Source organism: Physella acuta, unplaced genomic scaffold (genome assembly GCF_028476545.2).
Source record: "Physella acuta isolate Inbredline_101_S28 unplaced genomic scaffold, ASM2847654v3 ptg000720l, whole genome shotgun sequence".
Taxonomy (NCBI): Eukaryota; Metazoa; Mollusca; class Gastropoda; family Physidae; genus Physella; species Physella acuta.
In genome coordinates this window covers 388,308-416,293 of record NW_026732238.1, presented here as the reverse complement: position 1 = coordinate 416,293, position 27,986 = coordinate 388,308, and the positions used below count along the sequence as shown (strand labels likewise).

The 27,986-nt window shown below is 35.3% G+C and overlaps 1 protein-coding gene across 1 annotated transcript; it reads right to left on the bottom strand.

Annotated features, from left to right (window-relative positions):
* Positions 1 to 3,918: 3,918 nt before the first annotated feature.
* Positions 3,919 to 27,892, bottom strand: LOC131949939 (uncharacterized). Its single transcript, XM_059311900.1, has 11 exons — positions 27,856 to 27,892; positions 26,214 to 26,330; positions 25,144 to 25,347; positions 23,466 to 23,705; positions 22,977 to 23,176; positions 20,457 to 20,586; positions 20,123 to 20,247; positions 18,848 to 19,109; positions 18,666 to 18,709; positions 4,527 to 4,820; positions 3,919 to 3,957 (listed from the first exon to the last, which is right to left on the bottom strand). The coding sequence occupies exons 1-11, from the start codon at positions 27,890 to 27,892 to the stop codon at positions 3,919 to 3,921; spliced, it is 1,692 nt and encodes a 563-aa protein (XP_059167883.1).
* Positions 27,893 to 27,986: the final 94 nt, after the last annotated feature.

Genomic DNA, 27,986 nt, shown 5'->3' with positions numbered 1-27,986 from the left:
AAAACCGAAATTTTATAAACCGTATATAGAGAAAAATCGCAGCCGCCCGTGGCGCCGCCCGTGCGAAATTAAAAAAGGACTTTTTTACAGAACTTTATAAATTTACATGCGTTATTTGAGAAATCGGAAATAGCGTAAATTAGTACTTCCGATCTACGTAAATTACTCAAACTTTGACAGAAGGTAGAGAATTAGATGTTTTAATTACATGTGAAATTTCATTTATCTATCTGAAATAGTTCTCAAGTTATAGGCTTTTGAAAAATTCAAAATAGAAAAAGTACCACTTCCGGTTATCGGAAATCTCTCAAAAGTTGATACGGATCTTCGATTTTGATAAAATACCTATATATGAAATTTCATCAACCTAGCTGTAAAGGTACTCAAGTTATCGTGTTGACACACAGACAGACACACAGACACACAGACCTACGGACAAGATTGAAAAATTATGTTTTTCCGTATCAGTGAGGTGTAAAACGTCGAGATTTGTAAAAATCTCGATTATTTTTCTTTGCATGATTACAATACTTTCTCTATACTTCGTATATACGAGAAAGTAAAAAGACTGCGGGCAAAAACCAATCAATATTTGAAGTAATGTTTTCTATAGCCTACAAGTAATAAAATACTAGATCGAATATTGTAATCCAACGTTTAACTTGCTAAGCACAAACGCATTTTAATGTAGGATCTATAGCAATGAAAGAAGTTGATAAAATTTAACAACAAAGTGAATGTTTCCCGTCAAGCTCAGCTATGTAAATAATATTGATTTTCTAAGGAAATATACGTTTACAGATTTATGTTACAGTTTTTAAATAACATGATCATTATAATTCTGAAAATAATATAAATATTTAGAAATACATACATGAATAAAGTTGTTTGCATAATAGAGGCAATAGCAATATCGACTTAAACATATGAATATAAATTTACATACATAAACACACACATACACACACACATATATCTATCTATATATACAAAAAGCAATGTATGTGCGTGTGTCTTGTATGCATTACCACACCTCTTATCACATCGCCGTGAAACTTTGGGAAGTTGTTGAGGGGGGGGGGGGGGGGTTCTGAGAAAAAAATTATATTAAATTCGCAGGGGAGGAACGCCATCAAACTTTGGTGAGTTCATAAGAACACTCTGGGGAAGGGTTCTGTAAAAAAAAAAATCATTTTTAATTTAGCATGGGCGGTGCCACGGGAGGGTGCTATTTTTCTCTTTATACGGTCTATAAAAATAATAAAAGTGAATTACCGTGACACCGTTCACAAGATCACCATGAAACTTTGGAAAGATGTTGAGAATATTCCTGGAGAGGTTTCTGCGCAAAACACATTTTAAACTTGCAGCACTGGCGCCCCGGCAGGGCGTGATTATTTTTTCTCAATATGCGGTAAATAAAAATGTGTCCATTCGGGCATTTGTCGCCTTCGGACAAGTGTCCATTCGGGCATTTGTCGCATTGGGGCAAGTGTCCATTCGGGCATTTGTCGTATTCGGGCACGAGTCCATTCGGGAAATCGGCCGTCGGGCAAACAGCATTCAGGCAAGTGTCTTTCGGGAATTTGTCGTAGACCCTATGGGGTGTTACAAACGCTTTCAAAATTGAATCAGGCGTGTCTTTGGCACCCTGGTAGGGTGCGATTAGGCTGCAAATAAAAATGTCTGTTTCTGCCCCCAAACGCTAACATGGGCCGCTGAGGGCCATGTCTTCTTCTTCTTCGTTCTTAATTTTTGAATTATGGTGGAGGATTCAGACAACAAGTCCAACTTCGTGGACAAACCGGACTGTGGTTTCCAGTTTGTCAGGTGTCCCATATAATTTTTCCCTGAGTGGGGTGGGCTGGGGCCAGTGTCTGCCTCTTGCCTGGCTATACAGAGTACATTCCTGGAGTACGTGCTCTGTGTTTTCCGGGGCCTTGCCACAAGGGCACATTTCGCTACACCCAACCTTCAGTTTTTTGTGCATGTGTTGATTTAGTCTGTTGTGGCCTGTTCTGAGTCGAAAGATTATGTATTGTTGTTTTCGTGTTAAATTGTAATAGCCGTCGTCTTTAATGTAGTGAGGGTGTGTGACAGACCACATTTGCGTTTGTTTGTTTTTAATTATTCTTTTTATTTCTTTTGGGTGTAGCGAAATTTCCGGTTGTGGTTTTTTCCCCCCAATTTTTGCCAGCTGGTCTGCGATCTCGTTACCCTGGATCTGGCAGTGGCCCGGGATCCACTGCAGCACAATTCTGCTGCAGGTATTTTTTAGCCTCTCTAGTGCTGTCATAAGTGTTTGAATATAGGACTCCGGATTTTGTAGGGATTGCAGGACTGATTTGGCATCTGTAAGAAATACAATCTGACTATTCGGTGATTCAGGGTGTTCTGACAGGAGGTTTGCTGCGTGTTCTAAAGCTTCTTTTTCTGCCCTAAAATTGTCGGATAGGCTGCCTGTGGCTATTGCCTTTTCCAGGCTTTCTCCGCTTGGCCATTCAATAAGGATGCCAGCCCCGCCGTTTTTTGTGGCATCTTCAGCTGAGCCATCTGTGAAAACTCTAATCCAGGTGTTGCTGGGGTACTGATCCTTAATGTGTTTATTTGTTATTTTCTTAAGTTCTTCTAGATCATAGTCAGATTTTTTTCCTATGGTGTCTATTGAGTCAATAATGGTTAAGTGACAGTGGGAGATCCAAGGCGGGGAGAGGTTTTGAGTTTTTATTGCTTCAGGAATGATATTTTCGATTTCATATTTCTTTTTCAGATTCTTTGCTTCTTTGATGAAACTTGTTCTTTGTAGTCTGGTTGATGGACTGGGTTTCTGGAGTTTTTGTTTTAGGTTATGGTTTTCCAGTGCCTCTAGCTTTGTGTATTGAGTGAGGATTTTTGATTCTCTTCTTTCTTCTATTGAGCTAAGAGCGGCTATTTCCTCCATAGCTTTTATGGGTGTTGTTTTCATGGCTCCTGTCATTATTCTCAATCCAATGTTCTGAACTTTGTCAATTTTGCAAATATTTGTTTTTGCTGCTGAGCCCCAAGCCGAAGCACCATATTCTAACGTAGGTCTCACATAGCTGGTGTAGGTTTTTTTCAGGATGTGGTGATTTGCTCCCCAGTCTGTTCCTGCCAGTTTCCTCATTAGATTAAGTCTTTTGATCCCATTACTTTGTGTGTTTTCTATTTGTTTTCTCCAGGTAAGTCGAGTGTCAAAAGTGACTCCTAGGTATTTGGGGTGGTCATTTTTTTCTAGCTCTTGGTTTTCTAGGGTAAGTTTCATTTTTTGATGTTTAGTAGATAAGGTGAAGATTGAATAAGTTGTTTTCTTGGTATTGATGGATAAGCCCCAGTTTTTGGTCCATTTGCCGAGCTTGTCAAGTGTTTCTTGAAGACGAAATTTTGAGGTACCAATATATTCCTCTGTGCTGATTAGTGAAAGGTCGTCTGCAAACATGCTTCTTTTTACTCTCCTTGGGATGTTTTCATTTAAGTCATTTATATAAATGAGGAAGAGAGTAGGAGACAAGACTCCTCCTTGAGGGACTCCATTTTTTATAGTTACTGTGTGACTTCTTTTTCCTTGCATGGAGACTGATGCTTTTCGGTTGCTTAGGTAACCTTTTATCCAGTTTAGCATGTTATGAGATACTTGATGATTTATTAGCTTTAGAATTAAGCCTTGCTCCCAAACCTTGTCAAAGGCTTTTTCAAAGTCGACCCACACTATTGAGGTTGGTTTTTTTTCTTGAAAGCCATCTTCTATTTCCTGAGAAATGAAGGTGATTTGGTCCTCAGTAGATCTGCACTTCCTGAAGCCTGCCTGTTCGTCTGCTAGTAGATTGTTCGATTCTAGAAACCAGGTCAGTCTGTTGTTTACTACTCTTTCCATCAGTTTACAAATGCAGCTTGTTAAACTTATTGGGCGATAGCTATCGACTTTGTTCCTGGGTTTTCCTATTTTTAGAACAGGTATCATGATTGCTTTTTTCCAAATATTTGGGATTTTCCCAGATTTCCAGCTTGCATTAAATATTTGGAGCAGTTTTTTCTTAGCATTGGGGCCCAGGTGCATGAGCATATCATTTGAGATTTTGTCAGGGCCTGGAGCTTGCTTAAGTTTGAGGAGCTTCATTGCTTCTCCGAGCTCCTTCTTGCTAATTCGAGCTACCATTCCAGTGGAGGAGGGGGGAGAGACTTTCTGTAGTTTTTCCTTAACTTCAGTTTGATTTTTAACCTCTTCTACTCTTTGGTGGCTGATATTTATTTGTCCCACTTTGCTGAAGTGGGTTATAAATTCTTTTGCTGCATCCTTTTCTGTTTTGATCGTGTTTTCAATGTCGATGACTATGGGAGTAGCTCTGTTTTCTTCTTGGTTTAGCCTTTTTGCAATACTCCATAGTTTATGACCATCTCTATCTACATTGAGGTGTTCTGTTTTTTCTTGCCAGCTTTTCCTCAATGCAGTTAGATACTTTTTTCTAAAAAACTGCGTTTGCTGATTTTAATTTTATGTTATTTTCTACTGTGGGATTTTCTTCAACAATGTTTCTAGCATCAATTGTCTCGTCATGGAGTATCTGGAGGTCTGGAGTCCAGTTTGGGATATAATTTTTCCTTGCTCCCCTTGGAATAGATTTTTTGGCTGCTAACAGAACTGCTTTTGAGAAGGCTGTGTATGACTTGTTCACCTGTTTGGTTTTACAGTTGATTGGTCTTGTGTAGGAGTCTGTGAGGGAAGAGAAGAGCTCCCAATTAGCTTTTTTGTAGTTCCATCTAGGGCGGGGGTAGGCTTCAATTGGCCTGTTTGATGTTTCTATCTGGATCAGGATTGGTCGGTGTAATACGTTTCATTTTAATAATAGAAAAATTAGCCAAGGTTAGATTATTAACTGGGATGTTTCTTTTTGTCAGAAAAAGAAATCCAAATAGTTTAGTCACGTTGAGAAAGATGCAATTAGCATCTATTTTTAGACAATCCAATCAGAATTTACACCGAGCATCTAATAATAGAACATTAGTAACGATTACATATTGCATCAGTCACACTGATGTTTAAAACACGTCCAATAATTTTTTACGTGTTAAAGGAAAAAAAATCCTGTTTATTTGTGTCACTTTAGCGAATGACGCAATCTGTATCATTGTTAACAGGATGCTATTTGGCACGATGGCGTCTGTTAGTTTTAAGGAGCCATGGGCAGTACGCGGCACCTATGTGGTAGTGTAATCGGGAGGGGGGGGGCTCCTGAGAGCGCCCCTCTACGTCCCTGACACATGGGCGGTCACCGAAGTGAGTTCTACCATATTATTTCGGTGAGTGATTAACGTACACTCAAGGTTTCATGCGGTAGTGTAGGTAATCCCGTGTCCCGATATTTATGATCCAAGCGCAGGCATTGTTTACATTTAAATACCTCAGTTTTAGAAAACAAGGTCGCGAGTCTAAGAATATAGGGTTGGTAACGCATGGATGAAACCCTTCTTATATATTTCGTCGGACTTTCTTTTATTCCTGCGTCAACGCGCGGGGACGGGTTCGCTAGTTTATATATATTTATATATATATACGAACATACATATATATATATATATATGTATGTATGTTCGTATTTATTTATTTTTATGTATAGGTAGGGGCCTTTAAAGTAATTTCTGCTGGGAAGGGGGGGGGGCTTTTTTCTATTTCAGCTGAAGTTATTGAGTTCAAAATTTACTTTCGTATAGCTAGACCCGCGTGTGTCTTGTTATTTGTGTATGTGGGTGGATAAACCATCCAATTTTTATAACTTTTAAAACAATATTAAAAGCGTGGCCAGTTGGAAAGAAATTTTATGGATAATTGATCCTGTGCATTTCGCAACAACATAGCTAGACCCGTGTGGGCGTTGTTATGTGTGTATGTGGGTGGGTAAATCCTGAAATTTTTATAACTTTCAAACCGATGTTAAACGCGTGGGCAGTTGAAAAGAAATTTTAGCGATAATTGATCATGTGCATTTCGCAACAAGATGGCGTGCAAAACAGTCATCACTTGATCGATCATACAAATACACAAAAAACTAAGTTTGTATATAAATAAATAAATAAATAAATAAATAAATAAATAAATAAATATATATATATATATATATATATATATATATATATATATATATATATATATATATATATATATATATATATATATATATATATATTTATACACTTATATTTGTATTTTTTTTCCATATACATAATGTGTTTAATATGACTGCATAGTCAAATAGATTTTTTGATGATTGCGCATTCGGTGGAGTACGGAGAAGAAGGCAAAGGCAAAGACGTAACCTCATAGATGACGTCTGAAATAAGTCTGTGCTGCCTGTTTCACAACTACTCAAAGCAGCAGAGGACCGAGATAGAGGACGGAAAATTATGAGAAAATATTTTGTCGAAGGGATGATGCATTGAAATCTAACCACATTGCATAGGCAGTAAGATAAGAACTTTAATGTTGCCCATGTATCAGACGTGTCGTCCCTCCATGATTTTAGGAAAAAAGGTTAAAGGAAAAAAAAAACAGAAAAAAGTCACAGGAAAAAATTCACAATACAAATCATCTTATAATTATATGTAATGAAGAGTGCATGTCGTATAATTATAGTAATATTTATAACACACAAAAAATATTTTTTATGAAGTAAGTAGGTTGTAATTATGTTACACATAAAATAATTTCATAGATTGTTCCAACGTTCTCGATTTTCATGCTTTTAAATGTTAACTTTAAATTATCACAACATAATAAAGCACAGGATCAAAACAGAAAGCCGACTTGGTACAAAGGTTTGAGTCAAAACATCAACAACATACATATGTTCCAACAAGGCCGACTGAGGAGAAGCCGCCCAAGGAATAGCCTTAGACAAAAACCTATGCAAAACACAATTATGTGCCTAGCTTTCTTTTGTAATTAATTTTTGTACCGCATATTCAACTAAATACGTAGCGAAAGGTGAGATTGCTGTGTATATTTATTTATAGTTTTTTTTTACTTATTAATGTTATAAACTCTAATGTTTTAAAAGTATATAAATATATTATCCTACAACAACAAACACAAAATGTTACGATTGTCTAAATATAAATAAAAATATATCTATAAACGTTTTGTGACTTTTTTCTGTTGCTTTATTTCTGTTACTTTTTTCCGCTAAAATATGTCCTTAGTGCTTTTTTTCATGTGACTTTCTTTCCTATAAAAACAGTGACTTTTGTCTGTTTTTTTTTTCCTGTGACTTTTTCCCGTTTACCTCCCTCCAAACAAACACATAGTGTAAACATGTAGAGGGGGTGGGGTGTGGAAGCAAGCTTTGTAACTGAAATAGCAGTCGCGAGGCGATTTGTTGCCGCGTAGAATGGTAGGTTCGGATCTCGTTGGGTTTCTGACTGTTATATATTTACTTGGACTATATTCTGTCTTGGTCTACCCTTAGCGTTGAAATATCACTTTCTGTTTATAATGCTATTTCAATTTTATATAATATTACGAACCTGTTATTCTTAAAAAAAATCAATGTTACATATTGATAATGAACATTATTCTATGAATAACTTACTTGACTTAGTACATTTTGCTCATAATTGGAACATATTACCTCCACCATTTCCTTTCATTTCATCCAATCTCCGGCTTTAAATTTTGCCTTCTCACAAGACATCCCGGTTGGCTTTAGTTCAGCGAAAAGATTCCGCCTTCAGGTCCGTCTAAGAATAAGAAAACAGAAAATAACAATTATCCATATACTACTAAAACTCAACTTTGTTTACATGTTTGAATATTTATTTATTTTTTGTTTGTTTTTTGTTTGTCTGATTGACTACTGTAGAGAATCTGCTCTATGTGAAGAGCTGTAAAATAGTATGAAGGTAGAGAACACTTTTTGTTTCAGACAGACTGTTAATCACAAATTTATTTAAAGACGTTAATTAATTTATTGATTTATTCATAGATAGATTAACCAAATTAATTTTAAATTTTTAAAACAATGGCTTAACTTTAACTGAATAGTGACGTCATATGATTTGTTTACGTTTTAGTACAATAGAATGGCGGCTTCCATCATAGACTTTGTGGCCCATTCAAAAGTTTAACGCGTTCTAAAGCTAATTTTCTGTCGGCTATATATTTAACTATACGTACGTTTGCTGTTTTTATTACGCTCCAACACTTGTATCAATTTTCAATTGTCTTTTTCATTTAGTTTTACAATAAATTTCTCTAGATCTACTGATCAGCTGCCGAAGGAAGAATAAGTGATGAATCTATATCTAGATCTAGACTAGATCTAGATCTAGGTCACTAGACAACGTAAATTCTAGATCTAAACTTAATGTAAATTCTACATCTAGAATATATTTCAGGCCTTGATTATTTTATATAAACCTTTGTTTAGCTTCAATGATCATCTAATTCGATAATATATGGGATTTATTTATCTAGGTTCTAGATCTAGATATAGTGGGATTACTCGCTAACTCGGAGGCGTGGTCGGCTGCTAACAACAATATGGCGTCCGGACCGGACGCATGACTTCCGACCTTTTTAGGCCATGTTTACCACGAGTAAAATGGCGGGTTTTCGCGTTATTTAAACATGCTATGGGTGGCCAGGGCTAGGTATGCCAGAAAAGCATTTTATAATTTGCTTTGAAGAATGAAGGCTAAATTTTAAAGTCGGTATTGTATTTTTATTTTATCTCATCTTGTATTATAACTATGTAATATTATTTCTTTATTCCACATTTTTAGTGCTATGTAACTGCTATTACTACGATATTGTTATTTATTTTTTTTGAAATGCTGTTATTAAATTGTTGTTTTTATTTGTTTATTTTAAAACGGCCAATTTGAAAAAGGGCCTCCGTGCCTACAATTGTTACCGTAATAGAATAAATTGAATAATTGGTATCATTAAAATTAATAGAACTTTTAAAAAATCACCTGTGACGTGATGTTATTTATGGATAACCCCTGAAACCCACAGTTATCCAAGAGATGACCGGGTAAGTCTATTATACTGCTAAAACTCAAGTTTGTTTACATGTTTGAATATTTATTTATATATTTGGTTTTTTTTTGTTTGTCTGATTGACTACTACTGTAGAGGATCTGCGCTATGTTTAGAGCTAAAAATTAGTATGTAGGTAGAGAACAATTTTTGTTTTTCAGACAGAATGTTAATCACAATTTTTAAACAGGTTAATTAATTTATTGATTTATTCATTGGTAGATTAACCACATTAATTTTAAAAGTTTAGAAAAACGACTTTACTTGGAGTGAATAGTGACGTCACATGATTTATTTACTTTTTAGTACAATTAAATGGCGGTCCAATACAAGATTTCGTATCTTATTCGTATCTTATTCAGATCTTTCACGCGTTATAGGCTAATTTTCTGTCGGCCATAACTTTAACAATACGCCCGTTTGATGTTTTTATTACGTTCCAACAATAATATTAATTTTAAACTGTCTTTTTCATTTAGTTTTACAATAAATTTCTCTAGCTCTACAATCTGTCCAAGAAAGTTATGTGTACATCTAGATCTAGAATCTAGGTAAAGCAAAGATTAATTAGTTAAAAATACAATCAATTTTGAAATCATGATACATTTTTGAGTTTCTTTATTAAACTACTTTAGTCCTTAATTACTTTATATAAATCTTTGTGATTTATCTAGATCTAGAATAGATCTAGATTTCAGATTCTAGGTCAATCTAGATCTTTTAAGAGTTACGCAAAAACTAGACTTAAGCAAACCAGCAAATCTAGATAATTCTTTCTAGATTTAGATAATAATGAGTTGCTATAGTAAACTATTCCAGACCTTCACTATTTTATATAAATCTTTGTTTGTTTAGCTATGGAATTGACTAATTTAAGATAAAATTTAATTTGAAAGTTACTAGACTTAGATTTTGGATCTAGATCTAGAGATAGGGCCTATGCGCGTAAATCAAGTTGCATAAGAAGACTCAACATATTATTATATAGCACAAAAAAACATCATTGGCGTCACAATTCTAGATAGCTAAGTTGTTAGCGGGTGGCACGGGTTTTAGACACATCACGTCAATTTATAAAAAAAAATCAATTGTTTTTTTTTATAGATATGAATGATAAAGTTGCCTATCTAAACTTGACGGGATACAAGGCAGGTGAAGTAGAGTTCATCTGTTTCTTTGTCCTAAGCATATAAAGGGATAGTGTGGTCAGAGACATGCTAGGCCGGAATCGTTTTTTTAAACGATAAAAACATATTGTCTGAGACTTGGCCGGACACTGGGCAGGTGAAGTAGAGTTGAGTAGGTCACCTGTGACGTCAGTATATGAAGGGATAGTGTGGTCAGACTTGCTCAGCTGAAATCGGTGTTTTTAAAAGATAAAAAACATCTTTTTGAATGTGGGGTCTGGTTATTTTGTGATGATAAGTGACAGACGTGATGTCATTTATGGATGACCCCCGAAACCCACAGTTATCCAAGGGATGACCGGGTAAGTCTAGTTAGTAATAATAATAATAAGCATTTAAATAAACCGGGAGTGATCTCCCCTAAACTATAGAATATTCTAATATAACACTACGGGGGATGGCAACGCGAGACATACACAATATTTTTAATCTATCTTTAATTGCTTACACTTTTAATAATAGAATAGAATCTCGTAGAAAAAAGAATTGCACACCAAGTGAACTCCAAAAAAAATGTGCACACACATACACACACAGACATACGGACAAGATAGAAAACTATGTTTTTCCGACTCAGGGAGCTGTACAACTTCGAGATTTGCAAAAATCTCGTTTTTTTTGCACGATTACAAGACTTTTTCTATACTTCGTATATACGAGAAAGTAAAAACTTTCATTTTGAGTTTCATCAGTTTTATAAATTTTGCCGGATAGAACTCGGGGGAAACAATTTAATTAAAAATGTGCCTATGAGAAATACTTAAAATGGCCACTGTATGTTACGAACATAATTATGTATCTACACATTTGCAAAAGGGTTTGGCTGTCCTTCAATTGTTAAAAGTTGTGCAAGTTTAAGAATTGTTTTCAAAGAAAATAATTCAAATTTTAAAAATTTTATTTTAAAAAGTTTCACAAAAAATTCATTTTGTAAGATTTTAAAGTTTCCTTTTAACAACCCGTCCTTTGTCATGTGTACTAGGAATGTGCAAAGTTATATTGCATTGTTTTTAATTTTTAATAGTTATTTTGTTTCTACCCCTTAACTGATATAAAAATATGCTGTATTGTCTTTAAGACAAACTCTACAAGATTTACTACTTTCATGGACTATGCCCTAAAATTAATAATCGATACAAATGTCCACGCATACGCTCCATGAATTGCTCAATGCTCACTTAAAAACACTGAAAGCTAATAGAAATGACCAGTGGCGTAGGCAGGGGGGGGGGGCTAGGTACCCCCAATATGACTACCTTTTTAAGTTATGCTACAGCTATTGACTTGTGTCGATATTATTTATAGCTTAACCACTAAACACTTAAGCCTGGCAGCCTCTAGAACAACAATGTATATCATTGTGATGAGAATTGCCTGTAAATTTAGTTACGATTTTTATTATCGTGCTAAAGTAATGTATAATAATCTGGAACGCAGTAGGCCAAGGGAAAATTGGCCAAGGTTAGATCAGTTAAGGAGTGTCGAATGGGGAGGGGTGGGCTACGTGGGTAGGCCTTTGTTGTCTAATATGCTGGTAGTGCAACCGGAAAGCGTCTAGTAATAAAAAAAATAACAAAGGAATTTATTATTATTCGCATTGAGGTTCTATAATGTGTATGTTTTTACTACTTCAAAACATTTGATATTTATTTCTCTAATGATGACTAATGGAATAGCAGACGAAACAGGGAAACTGAAAACTATTTAATTTTTAAAAAGTTAAGTAAATTGAAAATGATAAAGATTGCAAAGGACACAAAGTTATCAGTTAAGGGGTGTGACAGGGGGTGAGGGTGGGTTTGAATATTGGTACGTCTCAATTATAAAATACTACTGGATACACATCTGGGCTTGACCCACAATTGTTGACACAAAAATTTGTGTTGGTAGATACAAAAACTGCGTAGGTGATTAAATATAGTTGTAGAGCCAGGAACCTACAGTAGTCATTTTAGACAGAAAAGAAAGACCAATAATTATTTATTTTCTTATTCGCATAGTCGTATTTTAATATGTATCTTTTTGGATTCCCAGAAAGAAGCGCAACGGAAAAAAGCGCAACGGAAAAAAGAGCAACGGAAAATAGCGCAAAACAAAAAGCGCAACGGAAAAAAGCGCACACGGAAAAAAGCGCAAACAGAAAAAAGCGCACACAGAAAAAAGCGCAAAGAGAAAAAATGCGCAAACAGAAAAAAGCGCAAACAGAAAAAAAGCGCAAACAGAAAAAACCGCAAACAGAAAAAAGATTGTTGCGAAAATTACTTCTGTCAAATAGTAATATAGCTGGTTTGGAGCAATTTTCGTTATGTGTTCGCTAATATGATAGCGACATATAGAAAATAGGGAGGATTTCCTACAGTTTATTGGTGTAACTAATCTAACAGGCAAAGGACTTGCAAATGTTTTAATGGACACTCTAGCAAATTTACACATAGACGGTAATTTTATGATTGGTTAAGGATATGATGGAGCCGCTTCAATGAGTGGTCGACTACATGGGGCGCAACAATATGTTGCTGAGAAATTTGATTTGGCTATTTACGTGCATTGCGCATCTCACAGTCTAAATCTAGCACTTTCTGATGCCTGCGAACTATCAGCTGTGAGAAATTGTATGGGAATCCTTAATAGCACATACAACTTTTTTAAAACACCAAAACGACAATTTTTGCTTGCAAACTCAATAGAGAAATTAACACCTAAAGCATCAGCATCTCGACTTAAACAATTGTGCGCAACCAGATGGATTGAGCGTCTTGAGTCTATCAACGATTTTATACAACTTCAAAAAGCAACTGTTGATGCACTGGAAATTGTCATCCTGGCACGATACAACAACTTCTTTAACAGCGGTTCAACTTTTAGGAGCAATTAGGAGTCTTGAGTTTCAAGTTTCTCTTAGAGTTACCTCAAAAATCTTTGCAATAACACTTCCTGTCAGCAGAATACTCCAAACAGAAAACTTTGATCTATATGCGGCTCTAAAATTTACAGAAGATTCAAGTAGCCTACTAGTGAATATGCGGAAGGATGCTGAATCAGAATTTACTACCGTATTTAATGAAGACATTTGTGAGGACTTCGACATAGATATACTTATTCCACGTCGAGCTGGAAAACAAATTCAACGCTGCAATGTGATGGCAAATACGCCTGAAGGGTATTAAAGAATAGCTGTATTTATTCCTTTCCTTGATTCGGTTATATGTCATATAGGAGACAGATTGCTGAAACATAAATCTGTTTTGGGAGGTTTTATGAGTCTTCTGCCCAATGACTCGGGTTTTACCAAAGAACAGGAACAGAATGCCATAACACTTATGCAAAAATATAAAGTTTGATTAACAGCAGTGTCATCGATGAAAGCATTGGAGAACTGAAACTGTGGTGGCGCCACATTATTACAAGTGGAAATGTAGGCCTACCGCAAAATGCTCATCAAGCTTTTTTTAATGTGCGACGTAAAAATATTTCCAACAGTACACAAACTACTGCAAATATTTGTAACATTGCCTGTAACAACTGCCGTTAGCGAACGCTCTTTTTCCACTCTGAGACGGCTAAAAACGTACTTGCGAAATACTACTTGCGAGGGTAGACTAAATGGATTGGCATTATTAAATATTCACCGAGAAATAGTAATTTTAGCGGATGAGATTCTTGATGAATTAGCCAAGAGTCCAAGAAGACTTGAGCGATTGTAGGTAAGTAATGTTATAAGTACTTTTATCTGTTTGCTGTGTTTGTTGTAGTATTGTTATTGCATCTTCTGATATATATATATATATATATATATATATATATATATATATATATATATATATATATATATATATATATATATACAAGTTTTGACACCCCCCCCCATGAGACGATCCTGGCTACGCCACTGGAAATGTCATCTAAACAAAATTATTAATATATTTTTCGTGGGTATACTATTAACTCTTCAAATGTGTGAATTTAGGATTCATAATACTATCACCTAAAAGTGGTTTGAATTGTGTTAGATTCGCACTTTATAATCCCACTCCAGCACCCCCCCTCCCCCAATCCTAACGCCAGACTGAAACGTAGTTCCCAAAGTGCCTTTTTTAATCTAACTAAAGTGGTTGACCTTCTATGGTGAAGAGATATTACGGGTTTGGGGGGGGCGAAGGGGTGGGGGTTGAAATTTCTTTTCAATTCTAGTTAATAATAATTTAAATCTAGACGGTGAAATGTAAAAAAAAAATTTCCTAATTCATCTCACGATCAGTTCATTGTAATTTTCTTTTACCAAGCATATTGTTATGCTGTGAGAATATACAATGTAAACGCATTTTTTTATTGTTGACAGCATACTTGCTTCAAAAGAAATAATAAGTAACACCCTCCCCCTCTCATGAATTATATGAAATACCCACCCCGTATTCCAACCCCTCTCCCCGCCTTCATACACACACATTCACACACACACACACACACACACACACACATGACACATTTTAGTCCTTGCTATATCATTTTCCATTCCAGTGTGTAAAAATAGAATTCAGGTTGGGGTGGGAGTGGGTTGCTAAACATTTTTTATATGTTAAGAATCAGCTTACAGCTGTTTTAATTTTGTTTGATCATAACTCATAACTCATGCGTCCTCCCCCCCCCCCCCCCACACACAAAGCCCCATAGTTTTTCTGAACGTGGTAAGGTCAATGTGTTGTATTTTAATCTAACTAAGCTGACGGCCCACCTTGGTGTAATTTACACATGTGAGGTGTGGGTGGGGAAGTTGACCATATTACCTCCCTGTATGCCGTGGGCATTTAAACCGTTGACTTCCGCTTTATCTACCCCATGTTTCTTTTACATGAACGGAAAGAGCGTATTTTCATATTGTTATTTATGCAAGGCCGGCGCTACCTATAAGGCGAACTAGGCAGTCGTCTAAAGCGCTATTCATAGGAGGGGCGCAAAAATGTACAATCGACATTATTAAAAAATACCTAATAATTAACCACTCTGATTGTCTTATATAACCTATAGACAGGAGTAACGATCTATTAGGGTGCCCAGAACAAACTATCAATGTTACGCCTTTTCCTCAAATTAGGCCTATATATTAATACATAATATTAGACCCACCCACACGGCTCTGTTAATATAATAATATTAATTAATTATAATTTATTTATTTAATCTAAATCTTTATGTTTCGAACATTATAGATGATTATCTTATTTTAATGCTGATTTAGTGATCGTTCTAGCACCTAACGCGGCGCTGTAAAAAATGTGCAATTTATTTTTAATAAGGTTGTGAGTTTCGTTTTCTCTCACTTGAATTAGAAATCTCGTTAGCCAGGGAGAGATTTATATTTTCAAACTAAATTAATTGTTGGCACAATTAGAACAGCGTTATAATTAATTTTGCTATCTTTATGATAATATCAAATATCAGCAAAAAGACACCTTCGGATTTACTAACTGATTGCAAACATTAAGAAACGTTACTAAAGCATAACATCAATAAAGATATCGATGCTGACTATCTTTGCAATGAGCTTCAAATAGTAGCTTTCTAAGCATATGTCACCATCAGATATGCTTGTCTATATAACATAACCTAAATTGTAAGACAATGTACCAAATGTTGTTTCCTTGAGAAACAATTCCAATGTCCATGGCTAGCGGAGAGGGCATATTTTTAGCAATCGAAATTAACTAAACAAAAATGTAACGTTAATACCATTCTGGTTTTAAAAATAGTTAAAAGTGGCGCTGGAACCCTCTATCCCTCGTTAATCGCAATAACTTTATAAAATTCTCAACTCCTTATTCCAACCCTTCCCCACCTTTAAATAGACTCTATGCAAGCTACAACATATTATAACTAAACAAGATACAAGTTTGTCCTCTGCTAGATTATTGATCCTTCTTGTTCAAAAAAGAATATAGTGATGGTGGTGTGGTGGTGGTAGATGGATTGAAGCTGGGAGTTATGAAGCATTTAGATTTGTTATACTTTTAACTGTAAGCGGTTAGAATTTTGTCCGATTCGTCCTGATCATTCCTCCCATCCCCCTCCCACACACAGAGTACAGTGTATCTCTAATAGGTCTAGGATTTATAATTTATTTCAGCCTGCGGGCAGGTTTATACAATTGTAATACAAAATTGTTATAAGTCTAGACCAGGGGTCGGCAACCTTATGAAGCGGAAGAGCCAAAAGTTACAATTTTCAAAATTTCCCTGGTTTTAAAGAGCCACTAACACCTTTTTATTTCAAATATTTTTTTTATTAAGATAATTAGTATTTGTTCAAGGAGCTGGAGAGCCGCATCTTGATATCAAAAGAGCCGCATGCGGCTCGCGAGCCGCAGGTTGCCGACCCCTGGTCTAGACAGTACAATGTTGAACACACGAAAAGATAAAATAAGATATATCGTAATGCTTTAATCAATTTAACGATCAGCACATTACAAATTGTCGGATACCACACAGCTTGTTATTTTATGGGAATGTACATTTGTCTTAAGAAAATATTTATGGTTGTAAGCAAACTGGCTTAAAAAAAAACGTAAATAGCGCTGGTAATCTCCACCCTCTCCACCCACGCTTATACTGATATACTGTGAGATGTGTTTCAGATTTTTTTTTATAAAAAGTGTTTCATTACTTAAATTTAGTTGCTAAATACTAAAAATTACCAAGTAAGATAAATATGGCGACATTTTTAATAAGCCGTAGAAATAGCAATAGAAGATGATATATTTCTTTTGGTTAAATTTGAATAAGAATTACGTAAAAGAAAAATAAGGGACGGTATGGTTGTACGTGAATCATTGAGCCATGTACCTTGTGTAAAACAGACGGAGTGTTTTTCTTATACACTAAGCTGCTCAATGGGTACTCTCCGCAAATTTGCCCATGTTATGCATCTCATCGGGAGGAGGGGGGAAGTGCCCATAATCACTGCCGCCATTACCCTTTCTCCCTACCCCTCAAGCCGCCCCCCGGACAAGATAGAAAATATTTTTCTTATAGAAAATATATACGTTCACCATCCGCAAGAAAATTTAAGCTTTCCAATCTAGAATTTAGCTTTGCTCCCATCCCCTCGAAAAAAACTTCTCTGAAAGAAACACAACTAACCTCCCATACTTATCAAGAGGGAGGGTAAGCTTAGCTCCGCTTATGGGACAGCTGTTGCAAGGTGACGTATACCACTGACTCATCTGACCTAGTCGTTCATACTTCTGAACACGTATCTTACATTAGTGTCGATGCTATTTGTGTGTATGTGTATGATCGATCAAACGATGACTGTTTTGCACATGTTCTTGTTGCGAATTGCGTATGATCGATAATCGATAAGATTTCCTTTTCAAAACATAGGTTATAATATAATAATATAATAAGTTATAATATCGGTCTGCAAGTTAGAATAATATGGGGATTTATCCATCGACATACACACATGACAACACACACGCGGGTCTAGATATTCGAAAGTAAATTTTCAACTCAGTAAATATAACATTTGTTGAAGTAATTATTTACTACTCTGTATCAAACTACTCTACGTTTTAATAACTAGCTTGTATGTAACATTGCAATAAAAGGAGAAAGTAAATGATTTTCTTTCAATTATCAAAGATAATAGTTTCCCTGTCTGTGTATCTGTGTACCTATCTTTCTGTTGGAAACGATTTTACTATAAAGAAAATACAAGCAGAGTAAAAACATTTATAGTAATACGAAAAACAAAATGTGACGTCAAATGGAACATATAGTAGGAAATATTATAAAACAGGGAAAGTACACACAATACTATGATGTCATTGATTCTCGGGAAAACATACATTAAAAAAGTTATTTGTCTTCTCTTAAAAGTGGTTTACGTGCAGTTTCTTTCATGTATCTCTTCGGGAGGGTGCTTTGCCCCCTCCCCCACTCTTTCGATAGAACGTTTAACACTAACCCCCCCCCCCCCCCCCCCCCCCCCCCAAAAAAAAAAGAACAGTCTACAGAAAACACAATGAAATTTTAAAGATGCATAGTGAAAGAGCTTGACGTCACATGGAACATATAAAACGTTTGAAAACACTACGAAATATGTACAGCTCTAAAGCCTGAAAAGTGCACACAATAAAATGACGTCATTGATTCTAGAGTAAACATAGAAGTCGAAAGCCATTACCTGATAATAAAAACACTCCTATTACCAAATAATTTATTTTTTAAAATCTTAAATGTGGTCGGCATGCAGAGTTTCGTTCAGAAAGCTCTTTGAGTTAGGGGGCTGAGCCCGCCTCACCCTCCCCGAAAGAAATAAGTCCGAAAGATTCTCATGGGGGTAAATGTACAAATTTCGCAGATTAGACAAAAATGATGAGTTTACGGATGAGTTTAAATTCTTGATGGTTTAAGTTTATCATGAATTACAGCATCTGTTATATCAGAAGTAAGTACTGGTAAAATAACCTTATCTGTAGAAATAGAACATGTATTTGGATCATAATATTTTTTTAATGAGTTAACATGGTAAATCTTTTGTTTCTTCCTCCGGTCTGGAGTGTTGATGACAGTTCAAATATTCAATCTTCCATGAACCGTAAAGGGTCTACAGTATCTCAGAGACAATGCATTGTTAATGGTAGGCATGAGAACAAGGACTTCCTCGCCTGGATTGAATGTTTGATTTTGAGTGATCTTGTCGTAGCGTTCTTTCATTATCTCTTGGGCATTTCTTAAGTTCTTATGAGCTAATTCACATACTGCTTTCAAACGGTCGTGAAAAGCATCAGTTCTCCACTGGATGGATTCGGGCTCCTGCCAACGCTTTTGGATCTGTTTCAGAGGACCACGGACAGAATGACCGAACACAAGCTGAAAGGGTGAGTACCCTAGAGATTCTTAAAAACAGTCTCTAGCGGCGAAGATAACTCATGGAACAGTCTCGTCTCACTAGGCGTTACTTCTAACGAAAGTTTTCAGCATAGTCTTGACACACCCAAGGACAAGAGACAAAAGAAGACCAGGGCAATGAGACGCGTACTCACAACTTATACACTCAACTGCATGAGAAAAAAGGAGTTAAGAAATAGAAATCATACTCTAAAAAATTAAGAATTCAGTTATGATTTGAAATTAAAAGTTTAAATAACTTAATTCAGGGGAACAATTGTTCACGGAAACGAGATAACTTATAATAGATTAGGAAGACATGATACCTAGAGTTTCACATCCTGTTTATTACTGAATCTTGAGACAGTACACATTGGCGTCTGTTGTATAATGTGTATATCAGCATGGCTGTTGTTGTATAGCTGCAGTTTTTTTTCTCGGGAATTTTCGATTGCTTACCCCCGGAGAAATTTACGCTCTAGGTATTTTTTGCACTTTCAGTTTATATCCAAACCGCACAGACTCCAAAGCCATTACCAAACCGAGCAAAACAAATTATCAACCCCCCCTCCAAAAAAAAAACAAAAAACAAAGAAAAACATCCTTTCCCCCATCTTTCACTCTCTCCCCTCCTTCAGCCCGCCGCTTCAGCTTTCAAACGACTATCCAGGAGCAAATGCTAAATAGTACTGTACATAATGCGAGTATATAAAATAACATTTATAATTTATAACTAAAGTTGCAAACATGACAAAAATATTTTTACTAAACAAATTTTAATAAATGTACTTTGCATAAACAACAAAAAGTCTCATTTTCATTTTGAAATTTCAAATAAAACATTTAATTTCATCAAAAAAGCAACACGTGCACAGTCCAGATTTAATTTACACTAATTAGACAATTTTTTTTACATTTAAATTAATTAGACAGTCTGGTATCGTATCTTTATGTGAATATCTCTTTTATTTAGATAACTCATATTTTCATATTGCTTTATCCAGCAGGAAACCAGAGAAAGTGTTGATCACGTGATGCTCCTCTCCATACAGACTACCACAGATGGAAGCTTCAACAAAGACCTCATCACCAGCCTCCAACAGCAACACCGCGGAGTTGGCTGATAACATAAGTTTTATGAAATCATTCTTCACATTCTAGTTAACAAAAGACACACTTTCAAATTTGTATTCTAAAACAAATATTCCTATAACATTTTGTAGCTTATTACAATGCTATTGTTGACCACAACTTACTCAATCCAGGGCCGAATGTAATGTGAAAGATTAGCTTTCGATTATTTATTTTTCAAAACAGATGTCATCTTACCAGCGAGAGACAACTCTTGGTTCGTGTTGCTGTACAAGGACACAACTTTCGTTTTGTTTTTAACAAGAGACAAACTCAGTTCTTTCCCTTTATTAGCAGCCCCGTAGATTTGGAAGAAATATAACCCTGCCTGTACGAAATAATTGAAGATTGTGAGGTGCATAGCTGAAACTGACATAACAATCAATAAAATTGTAGGAAAATTACGAGCATACCGAAACTAATTCACTAAAAAAAGATACGTCATTATGGACGGATGATAACAGAGGGAGATAAGGCAATGCTGATTTTATTATCTTTTGTATGTTGCATTTATGTATATTTGACTGTTTTTGTGTATTGTGTGTGAACCAGTTTGCTTGTTTTACTAAACTAGTATTCTTTAATTATTGATATTCTGCTGTGTTTAATAACAAAAAGTTAACACAAATTTTTGTGTTTAAAGTTAGTGTTTGGTTGTATTTCTCTTCTTCTCATTAATGCAAATGCGATTCCCATAGCATGATCTGCATTAGTAGCAGATTTTTTCCCACGTTTTCTTTAACTTGCTTTCGCGTCTGTTTGTTTGTTTGTCTTTCCGTCAAATCTTGCGATCGAAATTTCGGGCACTTTCCAGTTAGCTAGCGCGCTGAAATTTTCAGGGAAGCTTTGTTTCCGATGACAATACAATATTCAATTATTATTATTACTAAATTGAACCATGGAAAAATTTTATTGATCATTTTTGACTCCTATTGATTTGTACTAAAAAGGGACATAACCGAGTAATTGTAATTTGATAAAAACAAGGTTCGGTACTTTCCTTCTTCTGGCTTACTGAAGGAGCGAGCACGCGATTGGCTGAGTAGTGGTCACGCGGTGTTTGTGTACAAACCTATGCAAATCTGACTGATCCGGAAGTAGAATGTTGATGGTCGAATGGTTTGCACGCGAGGGAAAAATGGTGAAAGAAACGGCAACACAGAGGAAACGTCGATTGGAAAAGGCACGCCAGAAGTATCAGGAGAAGCGCAATGCAGGATACAGATTGGAAAATCCTCCTAAACGACCAAAAATTATGGAAGAAGGTGAGTATCAAAAGAAGCTTGAAAAAGATCGAAATCGAAAATCTGCTGCTTTAGCGATGGAGACAGAAGAACAAAGTGTCTCTCGTAAAGCAAAAGATACTGTTCGTGCGATTGAGACAGAACAAGAAAGGGTCTCTCGTCTTGCTAAGCAGAAAGAACGAACTGATGCTGCACTTGCGATTGAGACAGAACAAGAAAGGGTCTCTCGTCTTGCTAAGCAGAAAGAACGAACTGCTGCTGCACTTGCGATTGAGACAGAACAAGAAAGGGTCTCTCGTCTTGCTAAGCAGAAAGAACGAACTGCTGCTGCACTTGCGATTGAGACAGAACAAGAAAGGGTCTCTCGCCAAGCAAAAGACAGAAAGCGTCATGCTACTGCTCGTCAAGACAAAGAAAGGCATGAAGCAGAATTGCAACGTCGACGCCCAACGTTCGGCAGCAATGAAAACATTTTTCGACACGATAAACAATTTTTGCAATATAACTTGTGATATTTGTCATAAGCAGTGCTATCCTAATCAGGTGACAAAATATCACATGCTTGCTTCTAAGGGATACCTTCCCCCTGAGCTTGCGCAAAAGACTGTGCTAGAAGTTTGTCACCGATGTAACTCGCACTTGCGCAACAATAAGAAGAACATGGCTCCGTCGAAAGCCTACTGAAATAACCTTGATCCTAGTGAAGTTCCCGACGTAATTGTCAATTAGAGCGAGTCCGAATACAGACTTTTACGTAGCTAATTCTGTACTCTATGTTTCGAGATGCCACTGTGCGTTTTACTATACAACTTTGTGTTCGTCCTTTGTGAGTGTTTGTCTTCGTTTACCCCAAAAAAAAAAGTGAATGCGAGAAGATAAAATCGATAGCAAGATTTGAATGCAAACAAACAGACAAAGACTAAAAAGTAGAAAATAATTATCATTAAACAATTTTTTAAATTGCTCATAGTAGAGTAATCACTTGCATTATTGTGATGTATAGCATTTATTTTCTACTTTTTAGTTCAATCAGAAAACGTGGTTTTTTCTTTTTTAAACTTTTAATGATAATTATTAATTAAATAAAATGTCCTGATAATCAGAAACAACTTCAAGTTTCAAAATGCAACATGCGAGTTAATTATGGGAACTTGTTTTTATCACGGGGGACGGCGTGTTCTAGCGGTTAAGAGCTGGACCCGAAAGTCCCGAGTTCTAATCCGGGTTCAAGTCAGATGACCGTCCCTAAGTCCACCTAGCTCCGTCGGGCACCTAACTAGCGTTAGGGAAAGTAAAGGCGGCTAGGCATAGTGCTGACCAAACTACCCCTCAAATGCCGAGGTCCCAGAAATAGATGTACTCTACTTTATCTTCACCGTGTGTCTTGTACACAAACCAAAAAAAGATGATAATGAATCTATCATAATCAGGTAAAACGTCTTTTTGTTAAAATTCATATTCGATCATCACTTACCACGTTGCATCTGAAAACACCAGTACTGCTATTATAGTCGTCTCCAACATTAGATACAACTTTATTATAAACAACGACATCTTTCAACAGCACATCCAACGGCTTTGATAACCCAACTGTAAACGCGACCTTTTGTGTTTGTTTGAATTTGTCATTCTCGTTCTCTGCATTAATCACAGTAGGTCGTGATGAATTCAATTCTGGTAACATAAAAATTAATTCTATGAAGACAATATGACTTTAAATTAACAACCCGTTAAGTTATGAAATATTATCAAAAGCCAAAATACTATGATAGCAAAAAATATTGCAATTATGGCATAAAGATATAAATATATATATATATATATATATATATATATATATATACATATATATATATTTATACTTACATATATATTTATATTTATATATATATACATTTATTTATTGCATTAGTGATAATAATACAATTGTTAGTATCATGGTCTTAGATTAAATAATGTTTACCCTGTGTGTTGTTCGAAACATTTCCAGTTTTTGACACGTTGTTATTATTTTTGACTTCAATTGCTGCTGTCGTTGGTGTTGTTGATGGTGTAGTTTCAGTTGTTAAAGTGGTCGTTGGTGTTGTTGATGGGGTAGTTTCAGTTGTTAAAGTGGTCGTTGCATTTGTTAAAGGGAACGTGTTAATTGTTAATGGGAGCGTCTTAGTTGTTGATGGGGACATTTCAGGATTCCCTGTTTTCTCTGCAGAACAGAAAGGTTATTCTATATGAAAGAGGGCGGCGTGCGCGGGTCGGTTAAGTGCATGGTTGCTAAACCGATAAGTCACGAGTTCGAACAAACCGTGTAGATGAGGCTCAATAGCTAAAGACAGCCACTCATCTTGGAGAAAAAACTTTAAATTCAAACAACTGCTAGGGGTCGGCGTGGTCGAGTCGGTAAAGCTCATGGTTGCTAAACCGAAAAGTCTCGAGTTCGAACCCTCGGGCAGATGAGGCTCGTTAGCTGGGGACAGCCACTCTTCTAGGAGAGACAACTCCAAAATTAAAACAACTGCTGCCTTGTAGTTTGTTCTTGGTTGGACAAAGGCTATGGAAGCAAATCCGAAAAGCAGGCTGAAATCGGAGTCAATGGCCTCAATGGCGCATAACCAGTTGACACGTAACGCTTAATTGTGTTGGAGGCGTGGTCGAGTCGGCAAAAAGCTCATGGTTCGTTAACAATATTGTTAGACTTTTCACCTTGACTGTTTAGAAACGCGTCAAGTCATTACCGTCTTCAACACAAGCATAATATATTATTTTCTTATATTTCGTTTCTAGCCAGAGCTATTTTATCGTAATCATTATCTATTTTGTCAAATGTAAATTAGCAGCAAAGTGATTTAAATTCTCATTTTTAAGAAACATCTTTGTAGCGGCCAATTATGACGTTCCGGGCGGATTATCATTTAGCGCCCCCACCCTCCCATTTCTTTATGGCTATTTCTGTCTGTGAAAAAGCGCACCCCCCTGTCGTTGGAAAGGTTTGTGCCGCTTCTTACCAGTTGCTATCCCGTAACATTTTCAGTGTCACAAAATTAATATAGAAAACAGTTAAATCAGTAGGTAAAACTTTGTAGTCGTTTATTTTCGTAACTTTGACTGTGTATAATAAGATACTTGAATTTGGAACGAGCTTTAAAATAAATTTTCTACCCATTTTTTGCGCCCCTTTAGGGTCGGCGCCCGGAGTTGCCACCCCACCCGCCCTCCCGTAGCTACGCCACTGAACTAATTTTTTTTTAATTTAAAGGATAAGTCAATCAGATATGCGTGCTGATTAAAACCCCAAGTCATTTAAATGTTTAGTAAACCTTACACTGCAGAGAATATTTCATTTTATAAGTGATTATTTTGTGAGAAATAGAGCTTGATGATACTACACATATTTTTGTAGGTCTCTAAAGTAATCTGACCAATTTATCAAATGAAGTCTTTAATTATACAAGAATACAAGTTTGAATTTTTTAAAAATCGTTCGGATTTAATGATTCGTAGTTGATGATAGTATTTAATGTGTTGTCTGTCATCTTCAGTAAAAAATATATTTACATTTCTCCCTAGGCAGTCTCTGGTAAAAATGTAATTTTCGAACTTCAAAATAAAGCGTGTACACTATTACACGTTCGTTAAATACTTACCATGAAGTTCCATGCAAATAAAAGATAACGATTTAGCACAATTGTCATCATTTAACATTCCATGTTCATAAAGTTCAAGGCAGTCTTCGTTTCCCTCACTGTTGTTGGGTTCGTATTCATGCCACAATGATGTTAGATTAGCTTTGGTACCATCTGTCCAAATCCATTCACCTTCTTGTAATTGATCATTACCACCAAGCCACACTTTTGAATGAAAAATTACATATATATATATATATATATATATATATATATATATATATATATATATATATATATATATATATAATATATTAATATATATATATATATATATATATATATATATATATATATATATATATATATATATATATATATATATATATATATATATGTGTGTGTGTGTGTGTGTGTATCGCACACTTTTGCATTTTTGCATTCTATTTTCGTAGTGTTAAGGCTGTTTCTTTGTGCAAGTTGTCGTCTCGGTACTCTAATCGGCCATGATCCTGCTCCTCACTGGACATACTTTATTTTAATTATTACTTACCGCGTATATTGCTTGGTCTGAGAGAAAAAAAGAAACTTCAAAACAGAGAGTGAAGAAACTTTGGCCAGGCTCCTTTCTCCAATGAAATTTGAACAGTATTTCTTGAAATAAGAAAATGGAAAAAAGCTTAAGATCCAATGTTATATTAAATATTTTAATCACTAATTGTTATTCGAGAGAAAAGGTACTTGAGTATATCTGAGCTAGAAAGTAAGTGATTATGTAATTAAGATTTCATAGTGTCAAATATGTTGACTGTAGTTAGATGTCCTATTTTTTGAAATTACCTGCGCTTCAGTCCAATTCCTTGGTGTTGTGAATAGCTCATAGCAGTTGTTGTCAAACTTAGTAGCCGTTTTGCTAATACACGCCGCTGGAGATTTAGAATAAAATGCAATAAAAATATTTCTATTTTTATGTGAGAAGTCGTTATTATTCAATATAAACCAATTACTTTATAAGTTTAATGTCGATTTTGTTCAGTTTTGTGTTACTTAAACAACTTAATGAACATTCAGTACAAATACATTTTTCTTACCCAATGAGTCGCTGGAAACATTGTTAGGCTTTGACTCATTTCTCGGTGTAGTAAAGCTAGTTGTTGCCGTGGAGGTCGGATATGTTTTTGGATAAGTTTTGGGTGTGGCAGTTGTCTCTGCGAATCAAGACAAAGTAAAAACGTTTAACAGGTAATGCTTTTACTCCTTTTTCTTAATACATTGAAGAGAGGAAATACAGGTTGAATAATACTACTACTACTACTACTACTAATAATAATAATAATAACGAATAACCTCGAGAATTAAGACCATGGGCGTGCGTTGCTATTTCCCACCCGAGACCAGATAGAATCTCAGAGGCATTGCCTCGTCCACTAGGTGCTTTTAGGCGATACCTACATAATCAAATATTCTTTACCCCTAGCTGTCTAGCTCGAACTACAAAAATAGTAAAACAAACATGCGTAGAATATATCGTTGAAGCAGCAAACTACTTTTCCAAAGCACATTATCGTGTCAACTGTAAAGAAATAAAGCAGGATGATCTCGCATAAAATTTCTCACATATTCTAATAGATCACTAAGGAAGAAGGAACTTCCAGAGCAATGTGAATTCAGAAATGTTTTTATTGTTAATTTCTTTAAATACGTTAACAAGAGTAAATTATTATATATTAAAAGAGAATAATTTTTTACTCCTTTTTACTTCAATATTTCATACAAGCTTGTTATTAAGACGTTTTTATAGCATTTTTTTCAGTACTTACAATTTTTAATACTATCGAGTTGCATGACTAAAACTATTCAGCACCAAATGAACATGTTAATGCTGGTATAATAGTGCAAGATAGTAGCAGGATAACTTCTAATTTCAGATAATGTTAATTAATTCATAAGAACATTAAATGGTCATCCTATTAAGTCAAATCTTATGTCAGATTGCATTGTGATTAGCTCTTGACCCACGAGCCAAAATTCAGAGAAATTGATTGGTTATAAGTACCCAAAATTTCGCTCTTCCATTTCGATCTGGCATTAAGACAGAGGAAGCATGTTTAATAAAAGCTTGTAAAAATGCATTAAAAAAGTTTTAATAACAAGGTTTTATGTAATAATGCACTAAAAAGGAGAAAATAAATTATTTTCTTTAAATATATAATAATACATAACTATTTAAATAACAAGATAGAAAAGTGTGGGTCATTATATTATCTAGCGGATACCTTTTCTAATACTATTAAAGTTATTTAAATAGTGGTGTATTATTATATACTTAAACAAAATCAATTATTTTCTCCTTTTTAGTGCATTATTACATACAAGTTGTTATTGCAAGGTTCTTTTACTGCATTTTTTCAGCACTTTAACAATCTCTATACAATATAGTAGAATGACTAAAAATTATTGCACACCAAATGAACATGATAATGTACTTGTAATAGTGCGGAATAGTGGTAGAAGACGGACACACCCTTCTACTAATCAATTTAGACAATTTTAAAGAATTCATAACCAATTTGATTGTCATCCAATTAATTCAAATTTAGTGTCAGATTGTATTGTCATCGGGTTTTAATCATTTTTTATCTTTTTAAAAAAAATCTTTCGGTTTTTAAAATGATGTAGAGTAATGTTTATTTTGTCATCCTCTTGTAAGGGATAGAGAGGTTAGTCTCATACCCAGCTGCCTGTATTCATTAAAACAATGTGAAACCATCTTTCAGGCTAGGAATTAATATTGCATTTCCCTCTTGTCAAACCAAAAAACATATTTTAGGAAAAATATTTGGGAGTGAGTAGTAGACAATTAC

What these genes read in the sequence shown, in the direction of transcription:
- LOC131949939 (XM_059311900.1), bottom strand. Translation starts at nt 27,892, where the DNA reads ATGGTTTCACATTGTTTTAATGAATACAGGCAGCTGG. An exon ending in TATTTGCATGGAACTTCATG is followed by an intron (nt 23,706 to 25,143) that starts GTAAGTATTTAA and finishes TCTGTTCTGCAG; the next exon opens with AGAAAACAGGGAATCCTGAA. An exon ending in CTGGTTTCCTGCTGGATAAA is followed by an intron (nt 19,110 to 20,122) that starts GCAATATGAAAA and finishes TCACCCTTTCAG; the next exon opens with CTTGTGTTCGGTCATTCTGT.